Raw genomic sequence first — 13485 nt, 5'->3', positions numbered from 1 at the left:
GTTGTATTAAATATGACAAGTTACTCTGATCCCTTTACCATACTCATATTGCATGGTTAGTGTTTAAGTTTGCTAGGAGAATATATTGTTAAAAGTAAATTATTGAAATCAAAAGTATAAACATTATTAAAAGTAATGAAGTTTTATTTTTATAACATATTAAAGATTGAAATAATTATATGAAAATACATCACATAAATAAATTAATAAATTCATTACACATATATAAATAATCTAATTATTTATAATTATTTTTATCTTAATTAATATTTCTTATTCTGTTAACCAATACAGTAAACTCAATTAATTAAACTTAATGGCAAAAGCTAAAAAATGTTCTTTTACAAAGAATAAAACTAAACTACATTAAAGGAATTTAAAACTAAACTAAAAATATCAAATTTCACATCTCTGCCCAAAAAAATAAAAAATGTGAGGAGACAAATATAGTAGGTATTTCCACTAGTAGAAATATACATACTTAATCTAGTATAAAATTAAATACGAAGATTTTCCTCCTCTCTTTAAATAGTTGTACAGTTAAAGAAATATCATATATAAAAGTATTGTTGTATTATCATTATTGTAATATTTCTTTAAATTCAAGATGAAAATATTCAAATCATTTGTTTTAAAATACTTAAATTAGAATGTTTAGTAACTTTTTATTATAAATGTGAAACATTCATATATGAAGTTAGAGTCTCATATGATTCATATAATTAGTATCATTAAAATAAAAGATTTATAAATTTATTATATTTAAGTTTTTTTTAATGTAATGTGAGGCTTTTATATAGTTTGATTTATAACTTATAAAATTAATATATGATTCTTTATCAAATTAATATATGATTCCTTACGTTTATAAATAAGGAATACATACAGATAATATATAAAGTGGGTATTTGTCTAAAATATATTTTTTATTGTTTAAGTTTGATTTTACTTTTTTTACGTTTTAGTTTGTTTTTTACTACTAGGATTGTTTCTATTAATTTATTTTACAATTTCAAAATAAAGATTAAAGGTAAATATACACACTATTTAACATAATAAAAAATTTAAACACATTAAATTTAAGATAAAACAAAATAAAAATTATAATAAAATTGATTTATTCTTCAAAATATATACATAAAAACAAATCGTTATTATAATTTAATTTATAATTTATCAAATCAATATATCATTTATTAGGTTTACAAATAAGTAATTATATAAATAATATACAAGAAAAATATTCCTAAATTTAATAAAAATAATGATTAAATATTAGATAAAATTTGTCGATAAATCTCTAATTTTATTTATTTCGAGGATCTAACTCAGTGTTTAGTCGTTGATATGATCTATTCACAAAATGTAAAAATAGAAAATATCATGTTACAATTTTTATTATATGCTCAAAATTGTTTGATAAGTATTTATATAATCATGACTAGAATAAGTATTCAGTGACTAAAATTGCACGTGTAGGGAAAAAGTTTTATTCTTATTTGTTTTTTTCGATGTTTACACACTTTTGGATTGATGTGAAACTAAGAGGGGAAATTGAAATCAAAGTCTATTGCCACATGTGAGTAAAAAATAAAATATATATATTATTCTTATTTCTATATTTTGATGTCTACACATTTTTAGATTGATGTGAAACTAAGGGTGGAAATTAAATCAAAATCCATTAACACATATGTACACAAGGAAAAGGCCACACAATGGTTACTTTTAGACAAACTTTTTTGTGGAATGTGGACCAATTGCTACAATTACATCATCAAGCTTTAACAATATCAATAAAATAAAATTTAAAAAATCCTGAAAATAATTCAATTAGATAGTAATGGATTATTCACTTAATTTAATCAATTATTTGTAGGTTTAATGTCTCCCTATTTTTGTTCAGAATTTGAAATAGGTCCCTTTATTTTTTGGCGTCTCAATTGGGTCCTTATTTTTGTTAATTTGATGCAAATAAATTATTTCCGTCAATTTTATCAAACGGCGTTAATGAATGTGTGACGTGGCCTGAGGACAGTATTGACACGTGTAAGGCCACGTCACACATTCATTAACGCCGTTTGATGAAATTGACGGAAAGAATTTATTTGCATCAAATTAACAAAAATAAGGACCCAATTGAGACGCCAAAAAATAAGGGGACCTATTTCAAATTCTGAACAAAAATAGGGACCTATTGAGACATTAAACCATTATTTGTATTATGAAAAGTTAAGAAAATACTTGAAATCCTTCATTTAATTGATTAGGCGTGCAAGAGATTATCGCTAGCTAGTTTTATTTAAATTAGTTTATTATTTCAAAACCTAATTGATTATTTGCGTATATGAATAAATTTTTCCTAACTTAATATAATTTGATTATATTTTATATTAGAAAGTGATTTTAAGCTTAACTCAAATTAATGAGTGATTTGATAGTGGTCCGACAACGAGTGGAAGAAAACGTCCACATAGATCTCGTTAGGATGTTTTAAGCTTAACTCAAATCTTTAAAACCGACTTATATAGTGAGGTTTACACCCCACTTATATATTATAATTTGACTTTATCTCTAGTCGATATGTGACTTCTAACATTTTATTCTAATCGATTATTCTGTTATCAGTTTGAAAACATATACAATAACCTATTAGAATTGATCATATACTAAATCTAATTAAGTATTTTGATTATGAAAACATTTTATGTTCTTCGAAACACTTTGACTGATAATTCAAATTTTACAATCATTAAACTACCCTAATAACATTTGAAGAAATCCTCATCATAAAAAAAAATAGATTTCATAGATCAACAACACCCCGCTTCTAATTAATAATTAATCTTCATTACTTTTAACGGAGTTTTTCCTCCCATTAAAGATATACTATTTAGATAATTACTTGATAAAATTACCTTCTAAAAGTGATTAACAATATTTGTAAAGTGTGTTTACGTTATTAAGTTTGTTAATTCATCTAAATTAAATTGCCATGTCAAAATCGAATAAACCAAACGAATGGCTGCGACTTTGAAAAACATGATACATCGAAAATAACACATTTTGTAATTCATCTGTGTAATAATACAAGAACATAAAATCAGAATATGAATAGATAAACTCCTACCTAAATATTTTGTGGAGGAAAGAAAAAACTAAAACTAGAGTATATATATATATATATATTTTTCTTATTAGTTTATAAAGAAATTATATAGACTAAGTTTTATATGATAAATTCAATTTTTTTTTTCTTATTTCTTCTCTCAATTTATGAGTTGGATGGAGATATTGACATGTTTCTTAAAGATGACTAATTACATATTCGATTTTTATATTTTATAATTATATTTATTTTCTTTTTGTCATGTTTAAACAACAAGCATAACAGTTGGTGTATAATTAATAAATTATAGATTTTTATCTCTCATTGATGTGAAATCTTTAATGTATTCTTAGACATTGAGACAGAATAGAATAACAGACATAACAAATATTAAAATAGACTTTAATATCATTCAAATACTATATTAAAAAATAAATTTTAAAAAGTTTAATTTAACCTTAAAACTAGATAAAGATTGCTATCATTCTTAAATAGTACTTTTGATTTTATGGATGTGGAAAAAGAGTCTTAGTATTGTAAAAGTAAAAACAAAATTATATTCAGAATCAAAATTCTCCTAACCCTACTAAAGTTTTAACACATTAACTTTGTCCTTTCCTTTTTGTTTTTGACACTTGCCATCTTCTTCATTTGTCCATTGAATAAAGTCACCATCACATGTTTTCTTCAATTATTACTCTCCTTAAAATTAATTTTCATGGAAAAAAATGCATATGGGACAAAATTCATAACCATTTATTCATTGACTTTATTGCATGTAAATAAGTAAATTAGTTTGCTAATTAAAAACTATATTATTAAAAGCTCAATCACAATCTCAACAACCCAAATAAGTATTAAGAACATATTCCCCCATACAAATAATTTAGCATTTAAGTCTTTTATTCAAAATTTAAATTTAATTTATTTATTTATATTGAATAGAAATGTTGAAAGTTAATTGACTATAAATAAAGTCAATTTATAATATATAAGTAAAGATAAATTTCATTTTATAAGTTGATTTTATAAGATTTAATTAAGCTTAAGATTCACCCTTTAGCATAATACCAAACTATGTTAAATACGTTCTTACTATGTTTTTAATTAAATTATATTATATCGGAGTTATGAAAAAAATAAAAATTAATTTTAAACATTTTAAAATCATATAAAAGGATAGAAATAGGTTATCTGAAATTTAGATAAATGAAATCTCACTTTATATCATATTTTCTAATAAAAATATATAAACAATGATCTTATAATGAAATGGGTGTCTACTAGTGAGTTAGATTATTGTTTATAAATAATATAGTTATAATTTGTTTATTGGAAGAACTATGTTTATACTTTTATATACCTTCTTATTGGATACAAATATTTAATTTTACTATTCAATAATAAAAATGTTTTTTTTTTCTCTTTTTCTTGTGAATTAAGTGAGTCTAAATTCTCAATTGGATTTGAAGTGTTATTTTTTTTATTATCTTCAGAATATATTGATTTTGATATATTTCAAAAAATTACACATGTTTTAAAATATTTAAATTAGTAATAAGACAGGACAACATAAAAAAAAATCATTAAAGAATCCAAATCCAAACTGAATTGGTATCAATCAAAAAAATTGAAAAGTTTATTGGAATGATAAAAAAATGTATTATATCACTTTGTATTTGAATATTTGAAATAAAAGATGAAAAAGAAAGAAAGATGTGATGATGGAAGTGGCTTAAAATAATTGTAAGATAATTCTAACAATGTCTATTAATTTTATCCAGTATTCAATTTTTTCTTCATTTCGATGAGTCACCATCGTAGCCTTTCTATATCAATCTTTTAATTGAAAGCTTACTGCAGCAACAACAACAACCACCCATCACTAATCCTTGCAGATTATTATAATTAATGGGAGAAAATAAAGGTTTATAATTGCAAAAATAGTGTTATGCCAAAGTCAACAACCAATCCACTAAATAATATTACAGTGTTAGGTCTAAGAGAAAGAATTATAAACTATACCATCTAGTTTTGCACAAACAATATAATATGTTTCTTTTAAAGAATAACAATTATTTTATTAAAGAAAAGAAAAATCATTATTTCAAGAACAAGTTATACTAAAACATCAAACACAACTGAGAGAAAGAAAATCAAAAAACTGAAAAGATTAATTATGATTTATAAATTATGTATAGTGGGATTGCTCGTGACTGAGGAGTTAACACCCTTAATCCATTGCAAAACTTTCGAACGATCGGAAAGTCGAACTACAAACAATATTAGTAATAAAAATAATCATGTTAATTCTAATCTTGGTCATTATTGAATTGGGTCGTACTTAGGTTGACACTAATCAAAAATTTATCCCAAAATCTATAAATACAGATTTGATATCGTGGTAGTTTGTGATTTTTCACTATGCATTTATTGCAAGAGTATTCAGACAAACACTAATTTTAACATCAAAGTGATTATTACATGTAGCACCCGACCTAACCAAATGGCGAAGAGAAGTTTGAAGACTAAATTTTGACCTAAACTTTGAGTTTGAAGATCATTAGTGTGAAAAAACCTAATTTCGACCCATAAACGAAAATACTATATAACATAATTTTAGATTTTATCTCCATTTCAAATTTTAATTTTGTTAGATTCCAATTCTTAATAAATGTATACATGCAGTCTTCCATCTCAATAACCTTAAAAAGAAAAGGCAAATACAGTGTTAGTGTTTTATAAATATGTATAACTTTGTTGTTTGTCACTTAAAAAAGTGTTAATGTTTTTTTTTATTAGAAAGACTGTATCCACATTATTTTTAAGTAAAGAACCTAACATGATTAAAAAGTTTGAAATATAAATGAAAATTAAATTGTGTTATAGTTTATAGAAACTAAAAATATAATTAATTTAAACTAAAAAATAACTTAATAAAGTATTTTTGAAAATCTAAATCTCACATTTTGACAAAATTAAACACTATATAAAATAAATACATAAAACCCATAAATTTATTGCCTTAATATAAAAATGATATTAATATTTTATATAAATTGAACTTAAATTTCATTATTATTGTATCAACAAATCTCTTATATAAAGACACATTAGGTATTTATATTTTAAATATGCAATCAAAGTGTTTTATTTAATAAATTTGAATTACAACTTCTTCTAATGTATTTAACTAAAATAAATAAAATTTATGAATGTTTTTATCTAGACAAAATCACGCTGTTTTATTAGTTATAAGTTTTCTATTTATTAGAAATTTTATTTGCTCTCATTTTTTTCTCCTTTAAAATTCATATTTCATTTTTTTTCTCCTTTAAAATTCACATTTTATATAGAGATAAGTTTCAACAATTATTTTCCACGCGTCCTTATTTGTATAAAGACATATCTTTTCAAGAGTCACCCTCTCCATCTTCAACACAATTTCTACTAAGATTTAAATAATAATTCATTAATTAAAAATATACTCATCCTTTTAAATTTTTAATAATAATTATTTTATACATTTAATCAAGTGTTGCGTTTATGATAAATTTAGATATTTAATTTCAATGAAATTTGAAGACTCATAACACTGGAGCGAGTTTTACTATATATGCACAATATCTATAATGACGGAAATTTTCTTGTATTGATCATAATTTGTTGGTAATTAAGAAAATACAAAATGTATCGAGAAAGATATTTTCTAAAGAGAAAATATGAAGATTCATTTCATCTCATTCTGCAATGTTATCTCTTTATAACTGTTGGTCCATCTCCCAACTCAGCTTCGGTGCCACACCACTGTGCTTCGGCACATATTCCTGGAAAATTTATCAAATAAAAAAATTCACAAGAAAAAAAGGAAAACAATTAAATTTTTTATTACTTTAAGAAAATGGAAAAATAAAAAACGAGAATTTTCATGGCAATGTTATGTACAACCTCAAGCTTCGACATGAGGTCTTGGGCAGTTTGGGCAGAGACAATAATGTCACGGGCAGCTGGTGTAATGAATCCTTCGTCTACAGCATTGTCCATGAATGACAGCAACGAGTTGTAGTAGCCATCCACGTTCAACAGCCCCACCTGCCACCATTTTTTCCCTTATTCATTAATTCTTTTACACACATTTCTTTTTCTTTTTCTTTATAATATGTGATTATAACCACTTAAATATATTTTTATTTATTTTTAATTTATATTTAAAATTAAAAACTTCATTCCACTAACGAATTTCCACCACTTCCTTAAATACTAATAATTAATTAAAAAGTTAAGTGATTAGGTTTTGGATGTCTCACGGGTTTATCGTGGATTCCTAGTTGAGCCCAAGTGATAACTTCAAGCAGTTCTTCCAGAGTGCCATATCCACCTAAAATTATTAAAAAATATATATATTCCAATAATTAATCACTTTTTCTACCTTAATTAAACAGTGTTGCTATTACCTATAAATAACTATGCAAATGCAATAATGCATGAATAGAACCATCATAAGGGCTGCAGGAATCTCATTAATTTGCAGCATACAGTTGACAGTTATGATCCGTTACTGATAAAGATATCTTGAGAAATTATTTTCTCTGCGAGGAACACGGACAACAAAATATATATATATATATATTTGGTCCTTTTTTTAATTAAAATGATTTTTTAATTAAAGTTCACAAATCATAACTTCAATTATAATAGGAAAAGTCTTTTTCATAACTTAGGGGAGAGTTCTCTGTCATATGCAGCAACAGGAACTTTTTGCGTTGTTGATTGAAAGGATATACATATATACAGATCCATTTATTATTTATTATTATTTATTATAATGAAGATGTTACATCATGAATTGTTTTAGGTTCTATTACATAATAAAAATAATTTGTATTTTTAATTAGTTCGAAAAGAAGAGAACAAACCTGGGAGAGCAATGAATGCATCAGCTTGTCGAGCCATTTCTGCTTTGCGTTGATGCATCCCTGATACTGCTCTAACTTCTCCTACTGTTTCTCCAGTTATCTATTCAATTTGGTTATAGTTTCTAATTTAATTTACTCACTAATTATAAATTAATGATAAATTATTTATTAAAAAAATAAAATACCTCTCGCGGCATTAGAGTTGTGGGAATGACCCTGCAATTGTTGAAGATGGTGAAATTAATTATTAGGTGATAGATGAAAGGAAAATGTTATTTGGACAACAAAAATTTGACACAATTTTGACAACGGCGACGTGGCAGCTGTGCATTGGCTCAGTGAACCGGGATGAGGGGTATTTTGGGTTTTTTCTGGTTTGTTTTCAATTCACTGAGCCAATGCACAGCTGCCACGTCGCCGTTGTCAAAATTGTGTCAAACTTTTGTTGTCCAAATAACATTTTCCTAGATGAAAAAGAAAGAAAGGGAGAGACAGAGATATGAAGAATTACCCTAACACGTGGCGTCCACCATCAAACACCACTTGTGAGATTAGCCCCATCAACCCAATGCTCCCTCCTCCATAAACCAAGTCGATGTTCTTCTCCACCTGCATGCATTCATTCAATCTCATTTCTTAATCTCTCACCATCACATCAATTTAACAACCATTAACCCTAATTCAATTATCTTTTGTTACAAGATTATGGTATCTATGGCTCCCGGTCACTGATGGACTAAGCGATCAACAATCTTTTTGATTTCATTGAAAGATAGTCAGATTACAAATGAAATTAGTAACAAGAATAATTATATTAATTTTAAATCAAATTATTATTGTTTGGGCAGTAATTAGACTCACACTAATCAGAAATTCATTCCAAAATCTATAAATACATGTTTGATATTTAGATAATGAGTTACTTTTACTATATATTTATTGTAAAAGCATCAGACAAAAACGGATTTTAGTATCAAAGTGTTTTCTTTAAGTAGCACCCAACTCGATCGAACGGTAGAAAGAAGATTAAAGACAAGATAAAACTCTTTATGAAAAGAAAAAACTTAACTTCAACCTCATAAACCCAAATAATATCATTTACATTATTACAAAAAAGTTAACTTGTAAAAGTTACAAACAAGGACTCATTCGTAACAGAATTGAAGGGTTGTATTTTCATTTAATACCACAGGGAATTTAAGAGTGGAGAGAACGTTGTGTTTGTGATTATGTACAAACATGGTTTAATTTTGGAAAAAACAACATGGTTTTGTTCGAAAAAGTTAATGATAGAGTAGAAGAGAATAAGAAAGAGTTGTGTTGTGACATTATGATGACTTACAAGTTGTTTGCCGAGTTGGACTGCAGCGAGTTGGTAGCTAGGGTTCTTGCCAGGGCTGGTGCCACAGAAGACACAGATACGTGAGAACCTTGACTTCATCTTTATTAGGCCTTGTTCTTCAATTTCCATATATAACACGAAAACTCAATAATTTGATTTTGCCTTCAATGATGTGATTGAATGAATATGGATGATGCAAAGGTGTTTGTTTTTTTGTTTTTGTTATATCTTATGCTAACTTGGAGAAGAGATAGAAGAAGTGAAGAAGGAAGCAATCTAATAAGATAATAATAACAATAATATAGAAAAGTGGTGTGAATTGAGAATTGAGAATTGAGAATTGTTCTCTTAAATAAATAATGTGAGAGGAATGAGATCCATCTTCCTTCCCACGCCATAATATCACATATATCAATGTCTGCAATGCATCATATCTTACATCATTATTATCTCCAATACTCACTTATTCTTCATTTGGATATTCCCATAATTTATTTTTTCCTCTTTTAAATTCAAAACATTCCATTTGTCTTCTCCCAAAGAATGTTCATGTGCAGCTAATGTGAGTTTTTATATTATCTATTAAGTAAAAGTTACTTAGATGACTTTTATAGTACTTAGTATACTAAAAATATGAAATTATATAACTTTATGTTATGGTTTGATAGCAATTTTATTAACTAGATCTTAATTAAGTTTAACTTACTTTTACAAAATCAACTTATAATAAAGATGGTTGTTTTTACATATATAATTTGTGTTTGTAATTTGTATTAAAAATTTAAGATGAGTTAAAAGTTACATATTATATGTAAAAATGAGAGAAATAATTAGTATATAAATAAAATTATTATAAATTTATTGTTTAACATTTTGAGTTAAAAATAGTGTCATGATTTTTTATATAAGTTTTTGTTCACGACTCATTGATATAAAATATTTTAGTGTTTTTTCTAAAAAAATCCTTACTATGATATTAGAGGCGATTATTTAATTTAGTGGTAAGTCAAACATAAAGTATACAATAGGTGAAAAATTTTAACCAGAGATTGAAAGTTACATCCTAACTAATTTTTCATATAAATTTACTCATTCATATTGAATCTTTTTATGTCTTTTATATATATAAAAAAAAAAACTCACAATTTCATCTTGTTTTTAATTTGATCTTTTTAGTCGACGATTTTAAATACCATAAAAAATTAAGTAATTATGTGCTTCAAAACTTGTAAAAACGAGAATCACATTTAATTAATTAACTTTGAGAAGCATCACTAATAAAAATAAAAAACTCCTTTGTAATAGTTTTATTCAACACATTATACAAATTCCTCAAATATACAGGTATAATAAATTAATACTTTTGTGAAAAAGACTTACTCAAAAAAATAAATTGCATTGATTGTTTTAAGTAACGGAAGGAATTTCTTTAACTATTTGTTTAGATATGTCCTCTTTTAAAAAAAATAGTATTTTTAATAAAAATTAGTTAAGACTTTCTAATAATAAATAATGGGATATTAACAATATTTATTAATTTTAAAACACTCATCATTCATTATTTAGAAAGAAATTTATTTGACTATCACTCGATCGTGATAAGCTTCAATTTCCAATATAATATTTTTATATATACCTTATATATGATGCGATGCATAAAGGGGAGCCAATAATTTGTTATCATTATAATCAACCTCATTTTATTAACTATATAATACTTATCACCAATTTTGAAAAGATTTAATTTGACTATCAACTTTAATTAAAGATGAATCCCATAATTATTTCCAAGAAAAGCATATATATGTTAATAAAATGCACCCATGATAAATTCCACTTTCCAAATTCATAATGCCACGTGAGAAATAATTGGTGCAACCAAAACAATCATGGAATCCCTGTCCCACACACAAACACCAAAAGGTTAAGCTTCTCAATTCTTTATTTGGTTTTTTTTATTGCTTGCTTTGATTTTATTAAATATTTACTCCAAAAACACAAACTTTCATATATATATATATATATATATATATATATATATATATATATATATATATATATATATATATATATATATATATATATATGGGTTTGCTAACGCGTTGTTTTTCACTTGGTACATTTTAGCAATGTGTAGCGGGTTTTAGTAGACAAAAATATCCTTATATATCATGGATTCTAAAATGTTAAGGGTATTTTAATAATTTTCATTCTCAAAACTAAAAAAAAATAAAAAGAAACCTCCCAAACCCTTACTCACCTCTCTCATTTCTCTCAACCCTTTCTCTTTCGTCTTTCTCACTCCAATCTTTTCTCTGTCATCCCTACTGTAGTCCCAATTGAAAAAATCAGAAACACCCTACTGTAGCCCTAATTGAAAAAATCAGAAGCACTTGCCGTTAAACAATCTTACAAAAAAAATTATTTTATAATAAGTTTTGATCTTATAATTTTTGTCTCATCTAAAACAGGCGTATGCGCGTTAGCAAATCCATATATATATATATATATATATATATATATATATATATATATATATATATATATATATATATATATATATCTTCATGATTTTAAACTTAAATTAATATGATACAAACTATACTCAAATCATCCATATTATATCAACCCTAATGAATTAATTAGTATTCTAAATTGAAAGAAATAATATAGAAAAATATATTGGAGTTTTCTGAGTGCTCTACCTATTATGGCAATAAGAATGAATGAATCTTCCACGCTTTAATTTCAGACTTATCCAATTCAGAGCTTTCTCCACAATCTTATCAAATTCAGGTAGGTGGTGGTTGCCTCATGCTTCTTTATGTTTCTATCATCTATTTTCTTTTCTTTTCTGTGTTTCTATTATTTGAAAAACTACCAACCCACTTGTGAATTCGTGTTTCTGAATATGTTTGATGTAACAAAATGATATATTATTCTGAATATGTTTCATGTTCTTGTAAATGATCAGTGTATGATCTTTTTTGGAGTTTAATTTTAGTGTGGGATAGATATTGAGTTATAAATAAAATTATCTAACCTTTTATGCTAATTAAAAAAAATAGTTAATATTATTTAGCTTTATTTAAAAAGAATAGAATTTTTTTCATCAAAATTTGATAAAAAGAACACAGTAATTTAAAACGACATCTGAATTATTTGGAAATATTTATGAAATATTATTAAATTAAATGAAAGTACGATCTTAAGTTTGAATAATTTTGAATAAACAACATGTAGTTGAAAGGAGGGATCAGTTAAACACGATCCACTAAAATTTGTGAGCCATTGTTGCATATTTTGTACAAATAATTAACATGATGTTATAAAAAATAATGTCACATTATTTGATATATATCACATTATTTGATATATATATATATATATATATATATATATATATATATATATATATATATATATATATATATGATAATATATGAAATAACAGGAATTTTTTATATTCTGTTTTATTGAAACTATCAAGTTTTGTTTCTTAATCATAATTAGAAAGGGTGGTGTTTCCAAAAGGCAATTTATAAAACACAAAACCTCATACACATCCCTTCCTAATCCTTCATTATTTAATTACATATATTTAATTCAAGGAAGACTATTGACTGTACAATAGAGTCGGTTTGAACATTGAAGTTATAGTTTTTTTAATTAATAGGGGTTTTCACCATGAAAGAGTACTTCAATTAGGTGTATTTGACTGACCAAGGTTTATTTAATTAACAAGGTTGATAACGTGGTTTCACATAACGAATTAGATAATTAGGGTTGAAGTTTTTCGTGTTTAATTATATATATCCTTTAGAAGGTAGGAGAAGAAACAAAGCTATATTGAAGTCTTTCTCATTTTATATATTATAGGTTTTATTTTATGCAATTATATTTAAGAATAACCATGCATTCTATCACAACAAACTATCATCATTTTGAAAATTTTACTAAGTTGTTTTTGTGTAAATTTTTTCATCGTTGTTTTTTTATTTTAATATATGTTCCCGATATTAAACATGTTAACATGTAAAAAAAATTAAAAAAAATTAAAAAAAAGGAAATATGATCAAAATTATGTTTTTTTTTTCAAATTTCTTATATGTTAATAG

The 13485-nt window shown here is 25.0% G+C and overlaps 1 protein-coding gene across 1 annotated transcript; it reads right to left on the bottom strand.

Annotated features, from left to right (window-relative positions):
• Positions 1 to 6739: 6739 nt before the first annotated feature.
• LOC124829652 (cytokinin riboside 5'-monophosphate phosphoribohydrolase LOG3-like) lies at positions 6740 to 9697 on the bottom strand. Its single transcript, XM_088097514.1, has 7 exons — positions 9368 to 9697; positions 8537 to 8634; positions 8211 to 8241; positions 8026 to 8125; positions 7417 to 7487; positions 7058 to 7201; positions 6740 to 6936 (listed from the first exon to the last, which is right to left on the bottom strand). Exons 1-7 carry the CDS (start codon positions 9494 to 9496, stop codon positions 6871 to 6873), a joined length of 639 nt encoding a protein of 212 aa, XP_087953640.1. The 5' UTR covers positions 9497 to 9697; the 3' UTR covers positions 6740 to 6870.
• Positions 9698 to 13485: the final 3788 nt, after the last annotated feature.

This window comes from Vigna umbellata, chromosome 1, assembly GCF_029865625.1.
Source record: "Vigna umbellata cultivar VRB3 chromosome 1, Vumbellata_1.0, whole genome shotgun sequence".
In the NCBI taxonomy this organism is placed as follows: Eukaryota; Viridiplantae; Streptophyta; class Magnoliopsida; order Fabales; family Fabaceae; genus Vigna; species Vigna umbellata.
Note: the sequence above shows the minus strand (reverse complement) of the source record. Positions and strands in the feature narration are given on the sequence as shown.